The sequence below is a fragment of the Pituophis catenifer genome, unplaced genomic scaffold (genome assembly GCF_029215685.1).
Source record: "Pituophis catenifer annectens isolate HBS135680 unplaced genomic scaffold, rPitCat1.0.hap2 SCAF_9, whole genome shotgun sequence".
Classification (NCBI taxonomy): Eukaryota; Metazoa; Chordata; class Lepidosauria; order Squamata; family Colubridae; genus Pituophis; species Pituophis catenifer.
The window spans coordinates 23,202,689-23,229,491 of record NW_027256889.1 but is presented as its reverse complement, the minus strand read 5'-3'; the positions used below and the strand labels follow the sequence as shown (position 1 = coordinate 23,229,491).

Genomic DNA, 26,803 nt, shown 5'->3' with positions numbered 1-26,803 from the left:
AGTTCAAAAAACAGAAGTGGGGGGGGCTAGGCCGAAGAGTAAGATGGAGGAGGAGCTTCAGCTGATGCTCATAAGGCTTCGAAAGGCCAAAGATGGCAACTAAATTCCTATCTTGGAATGTCAATGGCCTAAATTCACCACAAAAAAGAAAGAAAGTATTTCACTACTTGAAACAATTTAACAATGACGTTATTTGCTTGCAAGAAACACAGATTATCAGATCAAAAATATTTGATAAATTCAAGATTAGGTACACATTTTGTGGTATTAACGCCAGAGAAGAAAAATGGGCTAGTTATATATGTAAGGAAAGGACTATCAGCTAATCTAATTGAGGCAGATGATCAAGGAAGATATATTGCAATTGAATTATCAACACAGACTGGAAAAATGCTTTTTATTGGAATATATGCCCCTAATCAGCAACAAGACAAGTTTTATAAATTTCTACATACTAAAATAATACAATGGGATTATAAATCTTTTATATTAATGGGTGACTGGAATGGAGTAATAGACACAGAGAAAGATAAAAAAAGTTTATCAAAGATATCAACACGTGCAAAATTACCTAAATCTTTTTTTGATATGATGGAAGATATAGAACTGAGAGATATTTGGAGAGAACATAATGTGGAGGAAAGAGACTTTACTTTTTTTTCTGATAGACATCAATTCTTCTCCAGGATTGATTTTATACTAACCACAAATGATTTTATTTCCAGAGTGAAGAAGACGAAGATATGTCCAAGAACTTTAATTGATCACAGTCCGGTTTGGGTGGAATTTGAACAGGAGAGGGGAGAAAGGAGGTCTTGGAGGTTAAATGAAAATTTATTTAGATATGAAGAAAATGTGAAAGAGCTTAAAAAACAAATGAAAGATTTTTTTGTAATTAATATGAATAAGGGTACTTCCATGGAAATGGTCTGGGATGCTAGTAAGGCTTATATGAGGGGTATGTTAATACACATGAATAATAAACATAGACTAAAACAACAAAAGAAGCGGAAAGAGATAGAGGAAGAAATAAAAAAGAAAGAACAGTCACTCATACTTAATCCAGGAGACAAGAAAGTAAAAGAAACAATAAATATATTACGAGGGCAATTTAGTATGTTAATGGCTGATCAGGTAGCAACTAGCTTACAATATGCTAAACATAATACATTTTGCAATGCCAATAAACCAGGTAGGTGGTTGGCCTACATGTTGAGGAAAAAACAGAAATCACGAGTCATTGGTAAGATAGAATTTAGAGGTAAGGAAGTTTATCAACAGAATATGATTAAAAAGGCTTTCTTAGAATTTTATACGAAGTTATATACTAGTGACTCAATACAAGGTATAGATATAGATAGATACCTAGAGGAAGGGAATATTCCTGAATTAATGTTGGAACAGAGGGAAGGATTGAATCAACCAATAACTTCTGAGGAGATCATTGATGCAATTAAGCAATTAAAAGTAGGGAAAGCTCCGGGAACAGATGGATTAACAGCTGTTTATTATAAGAATTTACAGCTTGAAATGGTAGAACCGCTTAGAGTTCTATTTTGTAAAATTCAATTAGGGGGAGGAGTCCCACCCTCTTGGCGAACAGCATTTGTTTCACTGATCCCGAAGGAAGATCAAAATTGTACTAAACCTGAAAATTTTAGACCAATTTCACTTTTGAACACGAATTATAAAATTTTTGCTAAGATATTAGCGAATAGACTAATGCCAGTTATGCAACAAACAATTCATAATGATCAATCAGGCTTTATAAAAGGGAGGCAAATGAAATATAATGTTAGACAAATTATAAACCTATTGGAATATTTGGAAAAAAACAACCAGGTCCCTGCAGCGTTCATATTTTTGGATGCAGAGAAAGCATTTGATCGATTGAACTGGCAATTCCTGTTTAAGATAAAAGAAAAAAATGCATTTTGGGGAGTATTTTATACATTCAATTAGAGCAATATATCAGGAACAAACAGCACAAATAATAGTTAATGGAGGCTTAACAGATGCGTTTAAAATTGAGAAAGGTACTAGGCAGGGTTGTCCCTTGTCGCCATTGTTGTTTATTTTAACAACAATGTTTTGTTATCGAAGCTCTTGGATGAACTTCAAATATTTTGCTCTGCGCTCCAGAAACAGGCTGATGACCCTTAAGTGTCTATCTTGGAATGTTAATGGGTTGAATTCAGCACAGAAAAGGAAGAAATTATTTACATATTTGAAACAATTTAATAATGATATAATATGTTTACAAGAAACGCATATTACAACTCAAGATCAAAAATATTTGATAAATTCAAAATTAGGAGCACATTATATATCTTCAACTTCGCAGAAAAAGAATGGTGTGGTTATTTATGTAAATAAAAAATTAACAGCAAAAGTTATAGAAGTAGATCAAGATGGTAGGTTTGTAGCAATTGAATTGCTCACAGCAAATGGTCAAATTCTTTTGATTGGAATTTATGCTCCCAACCAACAACAGGATTATTTTTACAAGATGTTACATACTAAAATATTGCAATGGGACTATAGATCTATTTTACTTATGGGAGATTGGAATGGAGTAATTGATTCTAAATTAGACAAAAAGAGCTTGGCAAAGTCTAGAATTAGACTACCGCAGACCTTTTTTGATATGAAAGAAGATATGGAACTAAAAGATGTTTGGAGAATACATAATCCAAATGAATTGGATTACACTTTCTTTTCCGATAGACATAGATCCTTTTCTAGGATTGATTTTATCCTGTTGTCAAATGATCTACTTGTTAAGACAAAAAGAACAAAGATTTTTCCAAGAACTTTGACTGACCATAGCCCTGTATGGATAGAAATCGAGATGGATAAGGTTGAGAGACGTTCTTGGAGATTAAATGAGAACTTGTTTAGATATGAAAAAAATACAATAGAACTTAAAAAGCATTTGAAAGAATTTTTTGAAATAAATTTGAATAAAGGTACTCCAATTGAAATTGTTTGGGACGCAAGTAAAGCTTATATGAGAGGGGTACTTATCTACATGAATTCTAAACATAGACTGTTCCGACAAAAGAAAAGATCTGAGTTGGAAATGGAAATAAAGAATAAAGAACAGTTACTTATTAAAAACCCAACAGATGAAAGAATACGAAGCGCTATAAAACTTTTGAAAGACCAATTTCAAATGCTTATGGCGGAACAAGTTGCAACAAGTTTACAATACGCGAAGCATAATACATTTTGCAACGCTAACAAACCGGGCAGATGGTTGGCTTACACACTGAGGAAAAAACAAAGTATACGGACTATTGATAGTATTGACATTGGAGGGAAAGAAATTTTTCAACAAAAATTAATTAAAGAAGCTTTTGTGGATTATTATACTAAATTATATGCCAAAGAAGAGGTGCAGAATGGACTTATAGAAAAATATTTAAAGGATAAGAGAGTTACAAAAATTACTGATCAACAAAAGGAAAGAATGAATTATCCTATAACAGAGGAGGAGATAATAGCAGCAATTAAGCAGCTAAAAACAGCCAAAGCTCCTGGCACGGATGGTTTGACTGCAGTGTATTACAAAACTTTACAAGCTGAAATGGTGGGACAACTTAGAGATTTATTTTGCAATATTCAACAAGGGGGTAGAATACCCCCATCTTGGACAACTGCTTATATATCTTTGATACCAAAGGAACAAGTTGGTCCTAAAAAACCAGAGAACTACAGACCAATATCTCTTTTGAACACAGACTATAAAATTTATGCGAAGGTATTAGCCAACAGGTTGATGCCAGTAATCCAAAAAGTGATTCATGAGGACCAAGCGGGATTTATTGAGGGCAGATACATGAAGGACAATGTAAGGCAAGTAATAGACTTATTGGAATATCTTGATAAGAATAAACAGATTTCTGCAGTGCTGGTTTTTTTGGATGCGGAGAAGGCCTTTGATAGAGTGGATTGGAATTTTCTACTAAAGACTTTAAAAAAGATGGGCTTTGGGGACCAATTTATACAGGCGATCTCAGCAATTTATCAAGAGCAAAAAGCACAGATTATTATTAATGGAAGTTTGACGACAGAGTTTAAAATTGAAAAAGGAACAAGACAGGGATGTCCGTTGTCCCCACTTTTATTTATTTTAACATTGGAAGTCTTGCTAAATACAATACGGGATTCAAAAATTCTGAAAGGCATAGTGATAAGGCAAGAGGATTATAGAATAAAGGCATTTGCAGATGATCTGGTTGTTACCCTATCACAACCAATGGAATCAACAATCCTGATGAACGACATTATACAAGACTATGGTAGAGTTTCAGGTTTTAGACTGAATTCAAAAAAGACTAAAATGATAGTTAAGAATATGACACAAGATCGTAAACATGAGCTTGAAAGGAGGGCAGGTTTTGAAATTGTACCTAAGGTAAAATATCTTGGAGTTCAGGTTGCAGAATCAAATATGAAATTGTTTCAAAATAATTATGAGGTGTTGTGGCGAGAGGTTCAGAAAGACATGGAGACTTGGAAAAAGCTGCAACTGTCTTTACTTGGAAGAATAGCAGCAGTTAAGATGAATATTTTGCCAAGATTTCTGTTTTTGTTTCAAATGATTCCGGTGCTTAAAAGTGATAAACAACTGAAAGTCTGGCAGTCTGGCGTGAATAAGTTTGTCTGGAACGAGAAAAAGCCGAGAGTGAAATTGAAAATTATGCAAGATGTTCCAGAAAGAGGAGGTCTTAAACTCCCAAACCTACAGTTATATTATGATGCAGCAGCTTTAACTTTAACAAGCGACTGGTTTGGAAATAAGAAGGCTGGAATATTGAATGCAGAAAGTTTTGATCTTGAATTTGGATGGCATGCTTACTTATTTTATGATGATAAAGTTGATAAAGTATTTAAAAGTCATATACTCAGAGATTCTTTGATGAGAGTTTGGAAAAAACACCGACTCAAATGGGATTATAAAATACCGCTATGGCTGGATCTTGGTCATACCTTGTGGAATACAAATATAATGTCACTCGGGGGGTTTTTATACAAAGAGGTTCTTTTTACAGATGCGGGCAGATGGCAGCTGAAGACATTGCAGACACTGTTGGACGAAGGGATTAATTTAACCTGGTTACAATATAATCAATTACAATTGAGATGGAAAGAGGACCAAAAAACTGGTATTATACTGCATGAGGAAGAATTAGTTAGACATATAAGAGAGAAAGGTCCAATGCATATTAAAAGGCTTTATAATGTTTTGTTAGAAAGGGACTCAGAAACTGAATTAGTTAAAGATTGTATGATTAAGTGGGCACAAAATTTTGAAGAACCAGTGATGTTGGAAACATGGGAAAAAATTTGGGTTCAGAATGTTAAGTTCACACAGTCGCAGAATTTGAGGGAAAATTTTTATAAAATGTTTTATAGATGGCATTTGGATCCTAAAAAGTTGTCATGTATGTACCCTAATGTTCAGCCAAAATGTTGGAGATGCGAATGTTTGGATGCTACGTATTATCATGTATGGTGGACCTGTAGGAAAGTTAAGGCTTTTTGGATAAAAATTTGGTGGGTCATGCAGAATGTTTTGAAGAAAAAAATTCAATTTTCTCCACAATTGTTTTTATTGGGTATAGTTAAGGGTTTTACACGGGGTGAAATAAAACTAATATTGTACATGATAACAGCAGCAAGATTGTTGATAGGTAAATATTGGAAGAATGAAGCTTTGCCTACTATCGAGGAATGGACTTTGAAGATGGCTAGTTTTGCAGAGATGGCGAAGATTTCAGCATATTTAAAAGACTGTTCACAAGAGACTTATGAATGGGAATGGAAAAGGTGGATAGAATATGTTCAAAACAAATACCAAACTAGAAAGTATCAAATAGCTTTTATTTGAAAATAATGTATTAGAAATATTTTAATGTAAAGAGACAAAGAGGAAAAATTATAGAGGGGGAGGGATGGGTTCAGGTTTATATATTAGTGTTATTAGTTATGAGTATGTAATAGGGAAGTCTGGGGGGGGAGGGTTAGGGAGGGTTAGGGAGGATGGGAAGTTTGGGGAGGGAGGTGGGGGGGTGAAAAAAGGGGTGAAAATGTAATTGTAAAACTTTTGCAATAAAAAAAAAAACAATGTTTTGTTGAATAAGTTACGTGACTCTGATAAAAGGAATTGTAATTAGACAGCAGGATTATAGATTAAGAGCGTTTGCAGATGACCTGGTTCTTACTTTATCTCAACCTATAGAAGCGGCTCCCTATATGTTGGACATAGTAGCTCAATATGGCAAAGTATCTGGATTTAAAGTAAATCTTCATAAGACAAAGATGATAACTAAAAATATGTCCATAACTCAAAGAGAAGACTTAGGGAGAATAACAGGGTTTGAAGTAGTTAAAAAGGTTAAGTATCTAGGAGTATATATTGCAGCCTCAAACATGAAATTGTTTAAAAATAATTATGAAATTATTTGGCAAAAAGTACAGAAAGAATGGAAAAAGTTACAACTATCATTACTGGGAAGGATAGCAGCAATAAAAATGAATGTACTACCTAGGTTTTTATTTTTGTTTCAAATGATACCAGTGCTTAAGAAAGATGGAAATTTGATGGAATGGCAGAAAGGGGTTAATACTTTCATCTGGGCTGGGAAGAAACCAAGACTGAAACTGAAAATTATACAGGATATACGTGAGAGAGGAGGTCTTAAAATGCCTAATTTAAGATTGTATTATGAAGCAGCTGCTTTATCACAAATTAGTGATTGGTTTAACTTAACTGAAGAAAGAATGTTAAACATAGAAGGTTATGATTTGTTATATGGATGGCATGCTTTTTTGTTAGTGGATAAAGTGTTTAAGGGTCATATACTTAGAAATGTGTTGTTGAGGGTTTGGAAAAAGTACCAATATAAGCTAAACTATAAGATACCCATATGGGCAAATCCCAGACATGCAATAGAAAATATAAGTATAGAGCAAAAAACAGAGGTGATTACTTATAAAGAGCTTCTTCTTTTGGAAAGGGGTAAGTTGCAACTGAAATCTTTAGATGAATTAAAAGAAGAAGGGATAATTTATACTTGGTTTCAGTATGGTCAGCTTCAAGCTAGATGGAGGGAAGATCAAAAATTTGGTGTTATGCAAAATGAGGAAAATCTGGTGAAACAGATTAGAGATCAAAGTCAGATGCATATTAAAAGGTTGTATAATGCATAATTGGAAATAGATTCAGAAATGGAATTGGTTAAGGATTGTATGATAAAATGGGCCCAAAACTTTCAGGAATCAGTGATGATGGAAACGTGGGGAAAGATTTGGGTCAGAAATGTTAAATTTACACAAGCACAAAATTTGAGAGAGAATTTTTATAAAATGTTTTATAGATGGCACTTAGATCCTAAAAAAATATCATGTATGTACTCTAATTTGCAAGCTAAATGTTGGAGATGTGAATGTAATGATGCAACCTATTAACATATATGGTGGACCTGTAAGAAAATCAAGGCATTTTGGATAAAAATTTGGTGGGTAATGCAGAATATTCTGAAAAGAAGGTTGAAATTTACTCCTCAATTGTTCCTATTGGGTATAACTACGGACTGTACAGTATCAGAGACTAAATTGATTTTGAATCTAATATCAGTAGCCAGACTGTTGGTCGCCCAATATTGGAAGAAGGACTCTTTGCCTGCTATTGAAGAGTGGATACTGAAAGTAACGAACCTAGCAGAAATGGCGAAAATCTAAGTGTACTTGAAGGACTATACACAAGAAAGATATGTATCGGAATGGAGAAGATGGATTGACTATATTCAAAATAAGTATCAGACAAGAAAATATCAAATAGCTTATGAATGAACGTTAAGTATTAGAAGTATTATGTTATCTATAGTGGAGTTAAGGCTTCAGGGAGGGAGTTAGTACTCTGAGGATAAGTAGGTTAATCTAGTTTATGATTGTTAAATGAAACACTTTGTATTTTGCTCTGGGAAGTCTGGGAGGGAGGGTGGGATGAGGGGAGGGAAAGTGTAGGGGGAATATGGGGGGGAAGAAAATTTTTGTTTTTTTGTAAAACTTTTCAATAAAAAAAAATGCTTGCTTCAGAGTCTTTACTTGGAAGAGGGGGTTTTTCTGGAACGCTGACAAGGGATACATTTGGAATGCAAGAGCAATTCCATATTGGTGTTCTGTTTAATTCAAAGCAGTGGGAAAAGAAAATGCAAGCTCTAAAATATCCACTGGATTTAAAATCAACATTTCCACCTTTTGAGAAATGAATTCTCAAGTATACCTGCATTACTGAAAAGCTTGTATGAGACCAAACATCATCAAAACAAAGCAATTACTTGTAAATGGATAATAAATCCATTTACTCTGAGATCCAATAAGATCTCAGAGATCCATTATTCTACACATTATTTGGAGGTCGGATTTGAATATAAATTGTGCCTTGACAATATATCTAACTAAACTGGAATTACTTTTCCTGTGGAGTCTTCTTCACAACCTGAATTTATTTCATAGGTAGAAACTTAAACCAATTTTTCACACACACACACACACACACACACACAACAAAAAAAAAATTTTTTTTAGCTGTAACACATCCAAGCTTATTAAGTTTTCAAAACAAAAACTATTCAGGTCTTTAAAATGAAATCACTGCTTACATCTGTCTAGATTTTATCCTGTCTTTTCAGTGTTTATCGATGCTATTAGTTGAAATATAGCAAAACAACCATTGTTTATTTTTGAGATATTGTTATGCATGTGATTCAAAGAGGCAATTGAGGTAGTAATTCGGATGCAGTTTTTCAAATGATGTTTTTTGCTGTATCAAAGGATATGAGAAAATCTTATTTGTAATAACATTTTACTTGGGTTAAATGTTTTTTTTTAAATAACATTAAAAAGCATTACATAAGAAACTAATAAGGTTTCTATTCAGGAGTGAAATCCAATTTTTTTTTTTACTACCGATTCTGTGGGTGTGGCTTGGTGGGTGTGGTGTGGCTTGGTGGGCGTGGCTTGGGCATGGCAGGAGAAAATACTGCAAAATCCCCATTCTTTCCCCACTCGACCTGGTCACCCGACCAGGGGGGCATTTGCCCAGGTCCGCCTTGTGCGTCAGCTGCGCCCTTACTTGGACCAAGATGCCCTATGCACCGTTACTCATGCGCTGGTCACCTCCCGTTTTGACTACTGCAATGCTCTCTACCTAGGGCTGCCCTTGAAAATCACTCGAAGGCTTCAACTGGTGCAGAATGCAGCTGCGCGGGTTGTGATGGGAGTGTCCCAACAATCCCATGTTACACCTGTCCTGTGCGACCTGCATTGGCTACCGGTTGCCCTTTGGGTGAGGTTCAAGGTGCTGGTTATCACCTACAAAGCCTTTCATGGCCTAGGCCCAGGATACTTGTCGGACCCCCTGCAGCCCGCAACAATCTCCAATCGCCTGGTGCGTTCCCACAGACAGGGCCTTCTCAGGGTGCCGTCGGCCAGACAATGTCGGCTGGTGATCCCCAGGGGGAGAGCTTTCTCTGTGGGTGCACCCACCCTTTGGAACCAACTTCCTTTGGAGCTCCGGATGGCTCCTGACCTTCACTCGTTCCGCCGTGATTTGAAGACCTGGCTGTTTCGCAGCCTGGACTGATGGGGTGGGGGGGTTCCTTAATAGTTTTAAATTGATTTTAAACTGTTTTAATTTGGATTTTTAATTTCATATTGTTTTAATGTGCAATTGTGCATTTTATTGTTGTGAGCCACCCTGAGTCCATTGGAGATAGGGCAGCATATAAATTGCATTAAACTTAAATTAAACTTAAACTCCTGGGGGAAGGATATTGCAAAATCTCCATTCCCACCCCACTCTGGGGCCAGCCAGAGGTGGTATTTGCCAGTTCTCTGAACTACTCAAAACTTCCGCTACCGGTTCTCTAGAACCTGTCAGAACCTGCTCGATTTCACCCATTTCTATTACTAGAAGCTACCAGATGGGAAGTATCAACAAACAAACAAGACAAACAAACTAGACAAACAAACTAACAAGAGCCCACAATAGATACAAACTCATGGTAAACCGATCCAAACTAGACTGCAGAAAATATTACTTCAGCAACAGAGTGGTCAACGCCTGGAATGCACTACTTGACTCTGTGGTTTCTTCCCCAAATCCCCAAAACTTTAACCTTAGACTGTCTACTGTAGACCTCACCCCATTCCTAAGAGGTCTGTAAGGGACGTGCATAAGCGCACCAGTGTGCCTACCGTCCCTGTCCTAATGTTTTCTTTTATTCGTATCCTTTTCATGTATTTATAATTATGTTTACACTTGTAACTGTCATAAAATACATGCTTGACGAAATAAAATAAATAAATAAATAAAATAAGTACACAAACAATAGAATTACATCAAGGGGTTAACAAAACCCTGAGTTGACCCTATCCCTGAATATATTACATTTGGAAAATTGTCTTCGAAGAGAAATTAAATAGTAAATTAAACTCATAAAAAGACAAAGTAGATCAAGTTCTTTTAATGAAATAGTTTTTTTTTTCTTTAATCTTGTTTGCTTGTTGGATTCTGTAACAGCACAGACTCAGCTTGATTTTTGTAAGATATATGTTGAACAAACAATATTTTGAAGGATTTCCTGGCTTACATTTATCTTTGGATTTTACTGTCATGTCATATTGTTTTTGAAGCAAGAAAGATGGATTTCATAGCTTTGATTAAAGTGCTTTCATCTTTTCTTGTTGTTCTTCCTACATCTCATTTGAAGACAAAGCAATAACTATGGCCATTTTCATACAAGTCTTCTTTTAGTAAAGCCGGAACAGTTTACACGAGCTATTCACTGATCACATTTTTTCAGTTTTTTAAAAAATATTTTTATCACAATTTTCAAAGAAAAAAATATAAAAATATTAATATTAAAAACAAATTAATATCCTACACATTGTGTATGAAATAATTATACCAATACAGACAAAACTGAGAGGAAAGAATAGAAAATTAAACCGACAGAAAAAGCCAACACTAAAGTAATATAAACCACCTAAATATATCTTATGTTCCTTTAATAAAGTAATAATGTATAGTATCTAATGGTGCATAAATGTCATGGAATCTATATTAGAAGAAAACTTATTGTGTCATTTGTGATTAGTAAGAAAATAAACTTTTTAGAATAGAATAGAATAGAATAGAATAGAATAGAATAGAATAGAATAGAATAGAATATTTTATTGGCCAAGTGTGATTGGACACACAAGGAATTTGTCTTGGTGCATATGCTCTGTATACAAAATTGATATATTACTGATTTCTTGAATCCAGTTTTGTTATCTGAGGTAGTATTAGTTTTTCAATCTAAATATATTGGTTTCTCCCCTGTCTTTTATAATCAATACTCTTCAAAAATAGTCAGGTTCCATAATTTTATAATATAATTGTTATTGTGAACATAGAAATAACCTGAAAATATTTAGTTAGGCATCTGCCTGCATACATTACATGACAAATAAGAATTAATTAACTCTGTTTGTTTACATAACCATCAAAGGAAATCTCCTTTCTTTTTAATATGTTCTTGGAAGCATCCAATAGATTTAGAATAAAATCTTTCAATGGATTCATTTTTCAGGTAATGAATCTAATCCATGTTATTCTGATTCAACGATATTCCAGCTTCATGATACATAAAATCCTTCTCCAGATCCAATTTTAAATTTCTGATGGGATGGGAATGAAAGTTAATGCACTTTTAAAATCTCCATGAATCACAAGTAAACAAGAATTGATACTATTTGTGCCACTGTCTAACCTTAATTTATGTTAGTACCTCATACGGCACATACAGAACTCAACTACGATATGAGCATTAAAATATTGGACATACAGCAACAGTTTACAACAGAAAGTTCCATTAAGGTGCAGTTTGGTCAATTACAGGTTGCTGAATAAACTGCCTGGGTTTGAATAGCTTGCTAAACTGTAGGTGTCAGACTTGCCAGAAAAAAAGCATACTGAGAACTACTAACTTTAACTTTATTGTAAGGTTACATAACTGAATCTTGCAAGTTTGAAAGTACACCTCTCTCTGTTTACCTTTACAGTCTAAAACACTGTCAGAGAATTCATGACTGGCAGTGACTGACATGGTAACAAGGGCAGCCAATGAATAGGCATAGCAACTGGGTGAGCCAATGAGGGCTGTTTGGAAACAGCAACTTAAGCCAGAAGTCTGGGCATGGCTTAGGTGTGCTGAGCTCTGAGTCTGCTGCTCTGAGCAAAAACTAGTCTGTCTGCCGAATTGAAACTGAAACTGTTCTCTGCTGTTGGTATTGTATATTTACTTCATGTGTTACAGGGGTGGGTTCTACTTACCTTTACTACCGGTTCGCAACGGGGCCGCACACGCATGCTTGCTTCACTCGTGTGCTCACGCTTCTGAGCATGCGCAGAAGCTTCTCCGCATGCACAGATCATTGTTTATGATGTCTGGACAGGTGGGCAGAGCCTCCCGATTTTATTACCGGTTCTATAGAACTGGACAGAACTGGGATCAACCCACCACTGATGAATTATATTGTATATAAAGAGAAGTTAATGAATCCTGCTGAATCAGTTACCTGTGTGTGCTTTCTGGATTTGATTTCTGCAACAAACTCTGACAAACACCAGAGAGGGTTCATTATTAAATCATTATTAGCACTTTTGATCTGAGAAACATTGAAGTCTCCTCCTCATGAAGAATAGAAGGCATGCATAGCCTAAAATTCTACATCTCCTTTTCTTATCCAAACAACCCAAACCTTTAAACCCAACAAGACCTAAGATGTTCTTCATGACTAGGCAGGGTAGAAATCTCATCTGGTTCAAAAATTTATAGGAGGCATTTATTTCCTCTTTCAGTAAGACATCCTTTCTCAAAAACCATCACCCCAAGAATCAATCCATACAAATTTAGTAAGGTCATCAAGTCTTCGTCAATCTACCTTGTATCTCTCCACAGAAATCTTTAGTAAAGGGCGAAAGATTTACAGTATATGATCCAAAGAGAAGTTGGAGTTTCTAATTCCCAAATGCTGGTCCAAAATATTTAGACAAAGATTATAACCAGTGCATGTACAGACACACATGCACATATTTAAACACACACATGAGGTTTGACCGTGATAATTTCAAAAGTCAGAAAATAGAATAGATTGCTGCTTGATTGTATAGTGTAACGGACACAAGACAGACTGAATATTTATTGCAGCTTTCACTTCTTTGACAGATTTTCCAACGTTTACAATGTACCTGTTACTGGATACCTTCAAACAGCTTGTAAATCAGCAACAGTTTGGAGTTCTAGCTGAGTACTTAGCATCCAAGTGGATCCTAGCCACAGTAGATGAAACAATTCTGACAAGTATGGAAACTGAGAGACATGGATGAGATCTGTATGCCCTAACCTCTTCATTTATTTTGCTTGCTCTCCTCAAAATTCTAACCCAAATGTAGATCTTAACAATTGTTTTCATATTATTTGCTCCTTCAGCTGGGAATAGTAAGAATCAACACTGGCAACTGTGCCAGTGATATTTGGCAATACGATTGGACGTGGTTACAACACCCATCCAAAATCTTTAAGAACTACATGTTCTCCTGGGATCTGGGACCGTCCAGCCCAGCCTGAAACTGAAAAACATTAACTTTGAATTAGTACAAGATATACCTCACATTAAAAAGGCATCTTCTCACAAATGGCTCTGTAATATTCTCACCAGTGATCCAAGTTATCAGTGAAGATGTGTTCCATGCACCTGTTCTGATGAATTGCCTTCTGACTGAACCTCTCAGACAACTGGAAAATAGCTACACAAAAGCTTGTCAGAATCTCTCAGTTGGCAGATGGAATAACCAAGGGACCAGTTGGCCCTTGACTACTGCACCTGCATGCATGCATCTCTAAAGCATTAGGAATAGTAAAAGAAACCGAGAGCAGGGAGATTTGGACAGTTACAATTGCCAGTGTTAATACAAAAATGAGAGCACATATTTTATTATTGTTCAAGATTTAATAATAATCAAGCCATTTATATCATTATTAGGTAAATATGCCTTTTTCATCCAGATGAATGAAGAAATGATGTGGAAGGAAAGGAAATAAATCTCCCCATTATTAATGTAGTAAGGTAAAAGTAAAGGTTCCCCTCACACACATGTGCTACTCGTTCCTGACTCTAGGGATGGTGCTCATCTCCGTTTCAAAGCCACAGAGCCAGCGCTGTCCGAAGACGTCTCTGTGGTCATGTGGCTGGCATGACACAACGCCAAAGGCGCACGGAGCACTGTTCCCTTCCCACCAAAGGGGGTCCCTATTTTTCTACTTGCATTTTTTACGTGCTTTCGAACTGCTAGGTTGGCAGAAGCTGGGACAAGGAACGGGAGCTCACCCCATTATGCGGCACTAGGGATTCGAACCACTGAACTGCCAACCTTTCGATCGACAAGCTCAGCATCTTAGCCACTGAACCACCACGTCCCATATTAACGTAGTACACAAATTTTAAAAAAACAAGTATCATTGACAATTAAAATATTAATATATCCATTGTGCCAAAGTATTTTATGGTATCGAGTATTTTAATTTCTCTCAAGTCTTAATTATAAAACTGAAGAAAGAGCAGGGATGGGGTGGGCAAAGTTTCTAAGACCTTTAATTCATCACACTATGGATGGCACTTTAACAGGGCTGGACTATTGGACATACATTTTTTCTCATGTAAGTTTTTATCTTCTTTCTTTCTTTCTTTCTTTCTTTCTTTCTTTCTTTCTTTTTCTTTTCTTTTCTTTTCTTTTCTTTTTCTTTCTTTCTTTCCAACAGCAGAAACTGATCTTTAGAATAGTCTCTCCAGGCACCTTCCACATGGAGTTTCAGGGAATCACAAGCACCCCAATGTAGACCTATCAAGTGAAACAGACACTCGGCAGACCTATAGCTACTTCTATAAGAACAGCTATAGTAAGAGTATTTTGAAAGTCTGAATGTGCTACCCTTTTGTTGTTGTTAGTTGCAAAGTCGTGTCCGACCCATTGTGACCTCATGGACAACGTTCCTCCAGGCTTCCTGTCCTCTACCATCCTCTGGAGTCCATTTAAGCTCACGCCGACTGCTTCAGTGACTCCATCCAGCACTTCGTTCTCTGCCGTCCCTTTCTTCTTTTGCCCTCCATCGTTCCCAGCATTAGGCTCTTCTCCAGTGAGTCCTTCCTCCTCATTAGGTGGCCAACGTACTTGAGTTTCCTCTTCAGGATCTGGTCTTCTAAAGAGCATTCAGGGTTGATCTCCTCTAGGACTGACCGGTTGGATCACCTTGGAGTCCAAGGGACTCGCAGGAGTCTTTTCCAGCACCAGAGTTCAAAGGTGCTACCCTTTGCTCCTCTTTTATCCTAATGAGGGGGAGGGCACCATCTGAGATATTTCATAAACTACTTTCTTGACCTGAGCTCAAATTTCATTTATTTAACCCTTTCCTTGGTAGCAGATTTTCCCTCTGTCCTTCAAGACCAGGGGTCAGCAACCTGCGGCTCTGGAGCTGCATGTGGCTCTTTCACCCTCTGCTGTGGTTCCCTGTCACTCAAAATATGCATCACAACTGCCAATGTGCGACATCCGCCAGCACACAATTTATTGAGCTTTTCAACCCCCAGTAGGCCAACCATGGATAAATCCAAGAAAATAAAAGTTTCAAAAGAAAACAGAACGTTTAATTTGAGTAGTCAAATTGCTAGTTTTGTGGCCGCTCAAGAAATAGTCAGGCACAGGAAAGGTTTTGTGGCTCCCGGTGTTTTCTTTTCTGTGGGAAATGGGTCCAAATGGCTCTTTGAGTGTCTAAGGTTGCCGACTCCTGTTCAAGAGCATCCTCTTTATTCACCTGATAAAAATGCTTTCCTTTTTGGGGGGTTCCAGTTTAAAACATTGTTAAAACTGCTCCAACCGATGACCTATTAATTTAGCCATATTGTGATAATCTGAAAATGTCTAGACTTTGGTACCCAGCACCCTCCCTTCAACTAACCTCTCTGTTCTCTATTAGCACTTCAGAAGTTAGCAAACTCTCCTTAAATTGGATACATCTGAAACCTCCATTATAATCCTTTGACTTTATTTTCATTGCGTTCTTTACAAAGGGCAAACTTATTCATTGTATCTCAAGGTCTAGTGAGCAATTTAAATGAGAAATTAACAAAATAAACAGTTGCATTGTTTTGAAAGAGTTGGAAATATCATGAACCTTTTGATTTGCTCTGAACCCGCCCTGCATGAAAAACTGAAACTCCACAGATGTATAATATTCATTTCATGGTGTAATGTTTTTGTAGTATTGCAGCACAATCAAAGTGGCCACTATCTCAGATTTTTAAAACGCTGGGAAGATATGGGGGGGGGAACCCCTTCAATGAGAGTTTTCTATGACACCTAAGTGAAACTTTTGGAGAGCTCTTATCTATATATGTTTCTATAGCAGGGGTCTCCAACGTTGGCAACTTTAAGCAAAGCTGGCTGGGGAATTCTGTGAGTTGAAGTCCGCCAGGCTTAAAGTTGCCAAGGTTGGAGTCCCCTGCTCTATAGCAAACCTGGAAAAGAACAAGAAAGATCCAAGTTTTCTCTTTATATTTGCACACACACATTCATGCTTTGTCTTTTTTCTTTTTTCTACCTTTCCTTTAAAAAAAAATTACACTTACTTTGCTATATTTTTATTTGAATGTACTTATTATCTATGTAAAATCTATTAATAAAAATTATTCTTTAAAAAAGAAATCCTTTCTGATATTTGGTTATCATATAATTTTTGGAGACTGTTTATTGGGTCTTTTTTTTTTTTTTTTTAGCTCTTGACATGCAACATAATGTCAAATCATGCAATGGCATTGGCTGGCTGGCTGGCATCCAGTGGCAGGGAATGGTTGCTATGCCCTGATTAGTGCAAAATGCCAACACAGGGAGAGGCAACCAGATACCCACTGCTAGAAGCAGTTTGTGAGATGGTTCATTAAGGCTATTCTTATAGCTTGACCATTCAGCCAGAAAGAATTTTTTTATTCTTTTTTTCCCCCTCTTTTTTTCTTCAGGATAAATTGTGGCAAAGTACTACATCCATAAATGGAACCCAGTTAAGGCTTTAATTTCTCTGCTGTCTCATTTTGCCTACCTCTCCTCTTAACTTTAACTTAAAGGTGTTGGTTACCACCTTTAACCACCTGGCATAGGACCCGGGTACCTTCGAGACCGTCTTCTGCCACCAATAGCCTCCCACCGACCAGTCCGTTCCCACAGAGAGGGTCTCCTCAGGGTGCCATCGGCCAAGTTATGCCGGCTGGCGACACCCAGGGGGAGGGCCTTCTCTGTGGGAGCCCCAGCCCTGTGGAATGAACTGCCCCCGGAAATACGTAAGATCTCCGACCTCCGGGTGTTTCGCTGCGCACTGAAGACCCTGTTGTTCCGCCAGGCAGGGCTGTCAATATAATAATTTTAAATTGGGGTATTTTAATTTTTTTAGGGTTTTAAATCGGCCAAATCTATTTAATTATTTTAATTTTTAATTATTGTTGTGTCTTGTGTTTTTAAATTGGCTGTACACCGCCCTGAGTCCTTCGGGAGAAGGGCGGTATAGAAATAAAATTATTATTATTATTATTATTATTATTATTATTATTATTATTATTATTATTATTATTATTATTATTATTATTATTATTAGTCACCAAGCAGCCAAAACATGAAAATGGTTTCTTTCCAATCCCAGGTACACCCTAGAAAATGAGCCCAGACACTTGCTATACAGAAAGGTAGAACATAAGGATATTGTCTTTCACCATGTCAGACAACTTTTCAGTAGTATCTCATTTAGATATTAGAAAGCTGTGACTTAAGTACAACTCCTAGCAATTGCAGACAGTATGGCCAATGCTGAGGGATACTAAGAATTCTACTCTCCATATGAAAAAGAAATAAAATACTTAATTATTCACATATTGACTGCAGCATGAATAGTTTTTGCCCAAAACTGGAAAAACAATGACATACCATCAGAAGACAAGATGATTAGAAAAATTATGGAGTGTGGAGAAATGGATAAGCTCACAAAGGAGATACAAGAAAAAGATGAAACAGAATATTACTTAGTTTGGGAGAAATGGTATAAATGGTTGGAGGAGAAAGGGGAGGAAAAAAAAGGGAGGGACAAAAGAAAACTAAACAATGGTTTAATAGGTGGAGAAATATGGAAACAAATGGGAAGATATAAATTGTGGAAAGGAAACTAAGTACCTGTTTATGTTAAATGTAAATAAAATATTTAGATTAAGAGAATATATATATATATATATATATATATATATATATATATATATATATAAATATACTAGAAATATATGTATAAAAGATAGATTAAGATAAGAAAGAGAAAATGTAAAAATATAGATTACTGATGTGAAGATGTTGAAAAGAAGATGTAAATATCTGTTTTTGTTTTTGTTTGTTTGTTTTAAAAAAATGTTCAATAAAAATTATTTATATAAAAAAAACAATTCTTCTCTCATCTAGCTCTTCAGGAGCCTCTTTTTCCCAGTTGTTAATTACAAATATTTTACTTTAATCCCTTTTAAGTGTTTTGGTAATATGTAATATGATTTGTTTTTAAACTGATTATATCAGAAAGTCAACTTGGATCTAGAAAGCAGATGCCTTTTTATTTTATTTTGATCTTTTCTTAAAAGAAAGCAAACCTCATCGTCTATGGGAGTTCTCTGTCATCCAGGTCAATGTTGTTGCATTATTTAAAGTGATACTAACACTAAATCCGGTCCCCACTAGCACCGTTTTCTCTTGCTTGCTTCTGGTATAACATCCTATCAGTAGAATTGGATTGCTCAAGGTGCTTGCAATTGCCAAGAAATTAAGAGACGCTTGCTCCTGGGGAGGAAAGCTATGGCAAATCTAGATAGCTTACTAAAAAGCAGAGACATCACCCTGCCAACAAAAGTGCATATAGTCAAGGCCAGGAGTTGGCAGCCTTAAACACTCAAAGAGCCATTTGGACCCGTTTCCCACAGAAAAGAAAACACCGGGAGCCACAAAACCCTTTTGACATCGATAATGAAGATAACACTGTATATATCACTTTTTAACTTTATGCTATGTATATAAAAAAACTATAGTGTGCTGCATTTATGAAATCAATGACCTGCTACAGAAAAAAACACATTTTTAGTTCTGCATGCAACAAAAACATTTTGAACTCCGAAAAAAAAGATTAGCCGAAAAGCTCAATAAATCACGTGCCGGCAGGTGTCGCACGTTGGTGGTTGTGACGCATATTTTGAGCGACAGAGAGCCACAGCAGAGGGATGAAAGAGCCATATGCATCTCCAGAGCCGCGGGTTGCAGACCCCTGGCCAAGGCGATGGTTTTCCTTAAAATGGACTCCAAAGGACAATGTTCCTCCAGGCCTTGCTGTCCTCTACCATCCTCTGGAATCCATTTAAGCTCACGCCGACTGCTTCAGTGACTCCATCCAGCCACCTTGTTCTCTGTCATCCCCTTCTTCTTTTGCCCTCCATCGTTCCCCGCATTAGGCTCTTCTCCAGTGAGCCCTTCCTTCTCATTAGGTGGCCAAAGTATTTGAGTTTCCTCTTCAGGATCTGGCCTTCTAAAGAGCAGTCAGGGTTGATCTCCTCTAGGACTGATCGGTTGGATCGCCTTGCAGTCCAAGGGACTCGCAGGAGTCTTCTTCAGTTCAAAGGCCTCCATTCTTTGGCGCTCAGCCTTTCTTATGGTCCAACTTTCAGTGTCATACATTGCAACTGAGAAAACCATAGCCTTGACTACACATACTTTTGTTGGCAGGGTGATGCCTCTGCTTTTTAGTATGCTTATTACTCTATAACCCTTCCCTAGATTTATCCCTGAAACAAAAACTCTGGGTTGTCCCCAAATCACCTGATTTCCATGGTCAAGTGAGGGCTAGAAACTGGAATCAACTAACCTTCCCCCCCACTGCCAACCCCCCCCCCCCCCATTATGACATGCTACCAACTGGTAGCTTATTTAAAGACAGAACTCTTTCTTATATACAGGGAAGAACAAGAACAAATTATGGGTACTCTCTCCCCATGAATAGTTTAGAGAAGAGCACATACTGTTCAGAATGAAGATACTTCCTTTATTTTAGCTCAGATTACTTCCATCCCTCATCTATATAAGACAGACAGAAGTGTCCCCTAGGCCTGCATACTTCTTCCTTACTGTCTCACTTTCCTCTAACCACTTATCAAAATAAGCAAACTCCTCAGTGAGAAAAGCATGCAGGTTTAATAAATCTACAGAATAGTACCCTGTTGTTAAACTGAATCAAAGGGCCCATTTCTCTTAGAATTCAAGAGCATACCACCAGGCTCACGTAATCCAACGCTACCCAGACCTGTTCTCATCTCCAGCCTTATTAGGCAGTTCAGATCAAGGAGTCAACTCCACAGGAAGTTACTTCTACTACAATAATAATAAAAAAAATCTTGCTTGAGTCTGAGTATTTTGCACCTCCTAAGTACTACTACTAATAGTTCAGTGAATTAGGGAGAAATCTGAGCTGCTTCCAAATGTGTTTTTGGTGGTAGTGGACTTAAAATATGTTTTACCCCTTGTTGCCTTGGCAACAGAGTTTGCAAATCTCCATCAAGGTTATCTTCCTTATTTGTTATACCCTTAGATGTGCTGGTTTTCACACACACACACCAATAATTCTTAAACTGCATGGCCAACGATAATAATTAAGTCTAATGCATCTGAAAGGTACCAGACTGGCAGGAAGCTCATTAAGAGTACTTATACAATTAAAAGAAAAAGTATCTGCAAGAAACCTTCTTTCCTACTGTTTGTCTCCATTTCTGATGATTTTTCCACAATGTAAATAAGTAGCTTCAATCTAACTGAAAACATTCAGTTAATTAGATCTCTTTCTAACTTATTACGGAGTAGAATCAGCATGTTGTCTGCATAGCTTGTGGGATTTGAAAAAGCACATCCAGTCTCTCTACACATTCCAACAATCAGTATGTAAAAAAACCTGGATAATAATTTTATGATTATACCCACATTGCACGCACACACACGCACAGACATACGCACAGGGCCAAAACCATGGGGAAATTTAGCATTTTTTTTCTTCCCCTTTTACAACCCAGTTTGCAATTTGTTTACTTGAGAGTTGACTTTGAATATTTCAGTCGAATGTTTTAGTCACACAAGCATAAGGGCTTGTAACCTTTTTGGCTTGAAGGATAGACCATCTGAAAGTAGCATGTGGAGAGTTACACTCCAAAAATGGACATGCTCCAAAGCCTAAGCAGGAAACTGAGAAATTCTGACAAAGAATGTGAAAAATAAAGCAAAGAATGAAGCTTTATTCATACTGTTTTTTTTTAAAGGATGCTAACAATTTGAAATACTTCCAGACTGCATCAGCCTATATAAATTTTGCAGCTAGAACTGAGAAATGAAAGCTAGCAAGTGCCATTGAGACAGAACTAGAAAAAGCGGCTATCATCCGGATGAGTGAGATGCTGGAGGTATGAAGGCATGGACCAACAAGACGACACTTCTTCACTTCACAGTAACCTGCTAAGCATGCAATATCAGTCTCCTAAGGACTAAACACTAGGAAGGAGATAAGGCACAAGCAACCTCTGTCCCAACACCCTGAAATCTTTTATTGCTCTTTAAATTTACACATACAAAAATGGGTTTTTTAAGCACAGCACTGAGGCTGAGCATATGATGAAGGACTCCAATCCATTCCACTGAGGCTGCCTTTTCTTTGCTATGTCTAGAGCTAAACAGAGTTGCTCGATTGTACAGACGCTTTGTCAGTTTTCTGGTTCTGATCATGCTCCAATGTGATGACCTGCTATAAAGGGGCTTCTCAAAATAAATATTCCAACAGTGCAAGAAATCCTGTTCTGGCAATTCTGCAAAAGAAGGGTTTTAACTGTCCTTTCACTCACTACCAGAAACTAGGGGCAAAAATGTAGCTCAGATCCAGTCCCAAACCATAAACCCAAATCCTCCTTTAAGTGGCTCATTTCAGTTCAGATGCAAAAAAATAAATAAATGAGGGAGGTATAGATAAACTATAGGAAACTTCGTCCTGTGATTATTCCATTCCAGCTTATTCAGGTCTGCCCAGAAACTCAGTACCCAATAGCAAAGATGAGATCCCGGTTTACTTAGCAAAGACTAACAATGTAAACTTTATTTAGAAAGAGAGCTAGTTGTTTGTGCTTTACCTCCTGTTAAATCATATTGTTGATTTTGGTTTAATATGCCGTACAAACCCAGCTACTGTAGTTTTCTAGATAGTTTATGTTTTAATGTAATAAGGGAACCACCCAACAATAACATGTTCAACAAATCATGGTTAAAGTAAATGAAGACCCAACCTGTTCTTTATCATATCTAATACATTTACCTTCTCCCACCAAGTCAAATGAAGCTCATTAGGCTGGTTGAGCGGCCCTTCAAATATCCACAAGGATCAAAGAATCAGGAAGTCTCAGGAAGCTTGTTTTTACCCATTTTGATTCCAGAGCTGTTTGTTATTCTACCTAGACTACCTCACAGGGCTATTGTTAGAAAATAAGAGCAGAACTCAATGAAAGTAATAGGGTTTGCTTTGGTTTCCTATCCATTTACAGCAGCTGTGTAACGAATAATATCTTTAGAAACAGCAATCCTGCTCCACTTATAATGATTTGAAAGGATAAGCTGCAGCAAGGAAAATAGACAGCAGATTTTCATAGGGTCAGAGACAGAGCTAGGACATCAATAAAAAGCACTGTCCCTTCATGGTTTTATTTTTAAAAAATATATTGTATTTTACAATATTAAAGAATATAAGGAAACAGAAATAGCCTTTTCCTTTGATAAGAGAAATATTCTTTATGAAATTAAAAAAAACGTATTTGCTAACTCATAATATAGTCTACATATCTGGTGAGACTCACAATTTCCTCTAGAAAATGCAGCATCTGTATTTTTTTTTTTAAAAAAAATACAGTATTCTACCTTTCTATTCCACTTTCAATGAACAATTGGAATTACTGACAAATGTCTCCAATTAGATGAAAGAGATTAATGTGATACTAGCAAGGTGACTGAGTTTTGGTATACACTTAGATACATCCATTTAATACATGTAACTGCTATTTTCCGCTAGCATTATTCACACACCTGTAGTGCCACACTTTGGACAGTCATGGTCATTACTCTCTAATAATGGGGGAGGGTCTCCAGAGAAAAGAAGCAGGTGAAGCAAGCATCCCATAATCAGTGAGTGAGGTCTCAGTTATTGCTCCAATATAGCAAACCAAGCTGACATTTTATCAAAGGCTTTAAAAAAAATAAAACCTACACTAGACTAACAGAAATAGGATTATCAAGCCAGTGGTTAGTCAAGTATGAAATAATCACTGCGTTCTTTTCAACAGAAGGGACAAATTGCTTGGAAAACTTATTTTAAAACTTAGAATGCCATGTCTATCCTTAAAAATAGGGAAAGATTTAGAAAGAATGAAAATCAAACCCCAAATACCCAGTTTTTAGCAAAATGAGACTTTTGGAGGAGAATGAAGATCTATACAGTGATAGCCCACCAGCCCAAATGAAGTTCATCGAGATGAGACTGATCTGTTCCTACAGATCAGACTTCTCTAATTTGCTATTCTCCATCTGATATTGAACTATAAATCTGATCACCCCTAAGGAAGGAGAGACATACAGTTGGAAATGATGGGCTGCTTGGTGTTGGAAAACGATACAGTAGGTAATCAAAGTAGTAAAATGCAACAATCCAAATATTTTGCAAAAAAGAAAAAAAAATAGTTTCAGGAGCATTTGGCAAAACAGAGCACATTAAAGTGCCCAAGGAAATTAAAATCGGGGCATCCATAAATGGAGAAACTATGAAGCAAAAGAGGATGAGAAGACAAATTGAAGAAGCATTCCATTAACTGCATCTAACTAGCATCCCACTTGTAGGATACACACATTTTGAGTGCTTCCTCTCTTAATAAGTCAAGACACCCCAAAAAGCAAGAAAATAGACACAGCAGGTCAAAAACAAGATTCTATCCTTAGTTGAGTTCACTGGCTCTCCTCTTTACCTTCCAATGTCATCTTTATGAGAGCTACCCAAAGATCACCCCAAACAAACAAATGATTGTCAACCCAAGTCTTCTGGGAAAGACTCTCCCAGGAAGAAAGACCTCGGTTGTTTTGCAGTCCAACCACAAAGTTGACCTAATGATGTGTAAAAAATAGATCCACACATGGCATCCAACCTCCCCTTGCACTGAAGTAAAAAGACACTACATCTGATAGAGCTCCAGTTTCTTCCCATTTTTATGTTCAGCACTGTGGCCTAAAATCACTTTAGAAAGGGGCAGAAAAGTCAAAGAGTCTCCCCACTATTGGGAAGAAAGATTTCCCCAATGAACCCCATCTGTCAAGAAATTCTAATTAGTCCAACCTCTTGCAGGCATAAAATCACCCTTTAGGAGAAACCAACTGTTCCTTCTTCCTTCGCTCAATATCATTTGTCAAGAAATCAAACTTCAGCCTTTGCCAGCTTCTGCAGCAAAGAAGAAAACCCTTACTTCCCTTTTAACCTATTCCGGATGTGGAAAATTATTAGAAAAGTCAAGGCCTTAATTCTATTCTGAGTAAAAATGGGGAGTGGGGGGGGGGGCTTGCTTGCGTGAAGATGTCCGGGATGTGTTATATCACTTTCACAACCCTCCCCAAAATGAGAGGCTTTCTCAAGTATCTTTTATTAGAGAAGAAAAAAATATAAAGGCATCCAGAGGTTTGTATCTTCTTCTTATGTTTTTCCCAGTTTTGCAAATTACCAGCCCAAAGGAAAAAAGAATTCAGTTCGGCAGGCGATATTCTGGGATGCATCCATTCTTCGCCCTCCTTCACACCCATCCTGGGAAAGAAATTACCCTTTGAAAATTGTTGCTCCGATGCCCCATCCTTGCAAACTTTAAGTCTGGATGAGCAGCAAAATGTACCAAAAAACTGCCAAGGAAGCTCACGCAGCTTCCCTTAGACAAGAAAAGACCCCCAGATTCTCAATTCCACCGCTCTCTCCCTTGGAAAAAAAAAATGCCCATCAAGAGTAGAATAAAAAATGATGGGTCATCCATTGGGAAGGAGAGAGAGATGGTCAGCCGCGGCGCACACATTTACGACTACCCCACAGGCTTCCCCCCCCCATACCCCAAACTTAACCATCTTCCTCGAACCCCACTTACCGGTGGCTGTTGTTGCCAAAACCCCCACCGAGAGCAGTAAAATCCGGCTCCAATAGCTCACTTCCACCGTCATGAGAGCAAAAATCCCCAATTTCCCCCAATTCCGTTTAAAGCTGCAGCGGCATGCCGGCTTGTCCCAACCGAAAGAGGATTGCATGTCAAACAGGAGCTGGGGGGCTGATTCGCTTGGAAGAGAAGGAGGGAACAGGAGGAGGAGGGGGGAGAGAGGGAGGTGGGTGATTGGTCTGGATTCCTCTTCCTTTTCAACCCCCCCCCCCACCTCCTCCTTTCTTTGATCAGTGGAAGAATCTAACGGAGGAGGAAAGGGAAGTATCCAGCTTGAGGGTTCCCTAGGATGGCCCTTGTTTAATCTTATGTACATATATAAGATTAATAACAATAAGATGGGGTGGCGGTGGGTGGGTTTTTTTTTCCTCTAAGAGGGAAAAATCCGAATGTATAGGCAGCCTCTGTGTTCCCTCCTCCCAGCTGCTGCAGCTGGACTAAACCAAATCACACAGGAGCTTGGGGAGAAAACTGGTACTCTATTCCCACCCCCCACCCCCCCCAAACTCCCCGTTCCATTCATTCCCCGCTTTTCTTTCAATGTTATCATTATATACTTTTAAGTACCGTCTTGGGTTATTTGAAACTCCTCCGAGAATTATGCTTCTAACACCTTGGTGATTAATCATTGATTTACCCTGGAGAGATTTTTAAAAAAAAAAAAAGATGATGATCTGCCTTTGGAAAAAAAAAAATAAAACGCAAATAAAATGCTAAATGAGGAACACGTGTGTGTGTGTGTGTGTGTAGGGGGAGAGTGTTCAATCTGGATGGGTTGCTAAGAGGCTTCTATCATTCTTCTCTCTCCCCCCGCCGCCTGTCTTTTTCCACCCAATAGAAGCAAATTAACCTTAAATCCACCTTGCGGGAGACGGATGGTGCAAAATCTCCCTCGCTGCCGCCTTTTTAAAATGCTTGTTTATTTTATTTTTGTGTAAATGTATCTCCCGTCTCCGCTGCTTCTGGCGGATCCTTGGAGGAAAAAGGGACAAGAGCCAACGCGGCTACCAAGGCGAAACCGAAGAGCGTCGTCGTTGGGCTGGACGGAGGGAGCCCCGCATTTGAGCCAATGGCAGCAGGTTGCAAAGCAAAACAGCTGCGGACCCGAAGTTCCCAGCACTAACAAACTATTTTTGTTGTTGTTGCTGTTGTTGTTTAATCTTTCCGCAAACGTTCAAATAAGTCCCCCAAGAGGTTCGGCGGCCTCATCTTTCAATTTTACTGGAAGGGAGTTGAGGGTGTGAAATGCTTGCGATCTTGCGCTGCCTCCCTTAGTACCTACCAGCATCTCCAGGCTTAACGCCACAGCTTTTGCATACCAGCGCGAGCAGCAGAAATTGCTGCGGAAAGTGGGGGGGAGGGGTCGGTA

General features: G+C 37.6%; 1 protein-coding gene across 1 annotated transcript in view; it reads right to left on the bottom strand.

Annotated features, from left to right (window-relative positions):
* Positions 1-25,525, bottom strand: part of CSMD2 (CUB and Sushi multiple domains 2) — an 819,526-nt gene extending 794,001 nt beyond the window's left edge. The window contains exon 1 of the mRNA XM_070950069.1: positions 25,369-25,525. Coding sequence (XP_070806170.1) covers positions 25,369-25,525 — 157 coding nt within the window. The remainder of the gene's footprint in view (positions 1-25,368) is intronic.
* Positions 25,526-26,803: the final 1,278 nt, after the last annotated feature.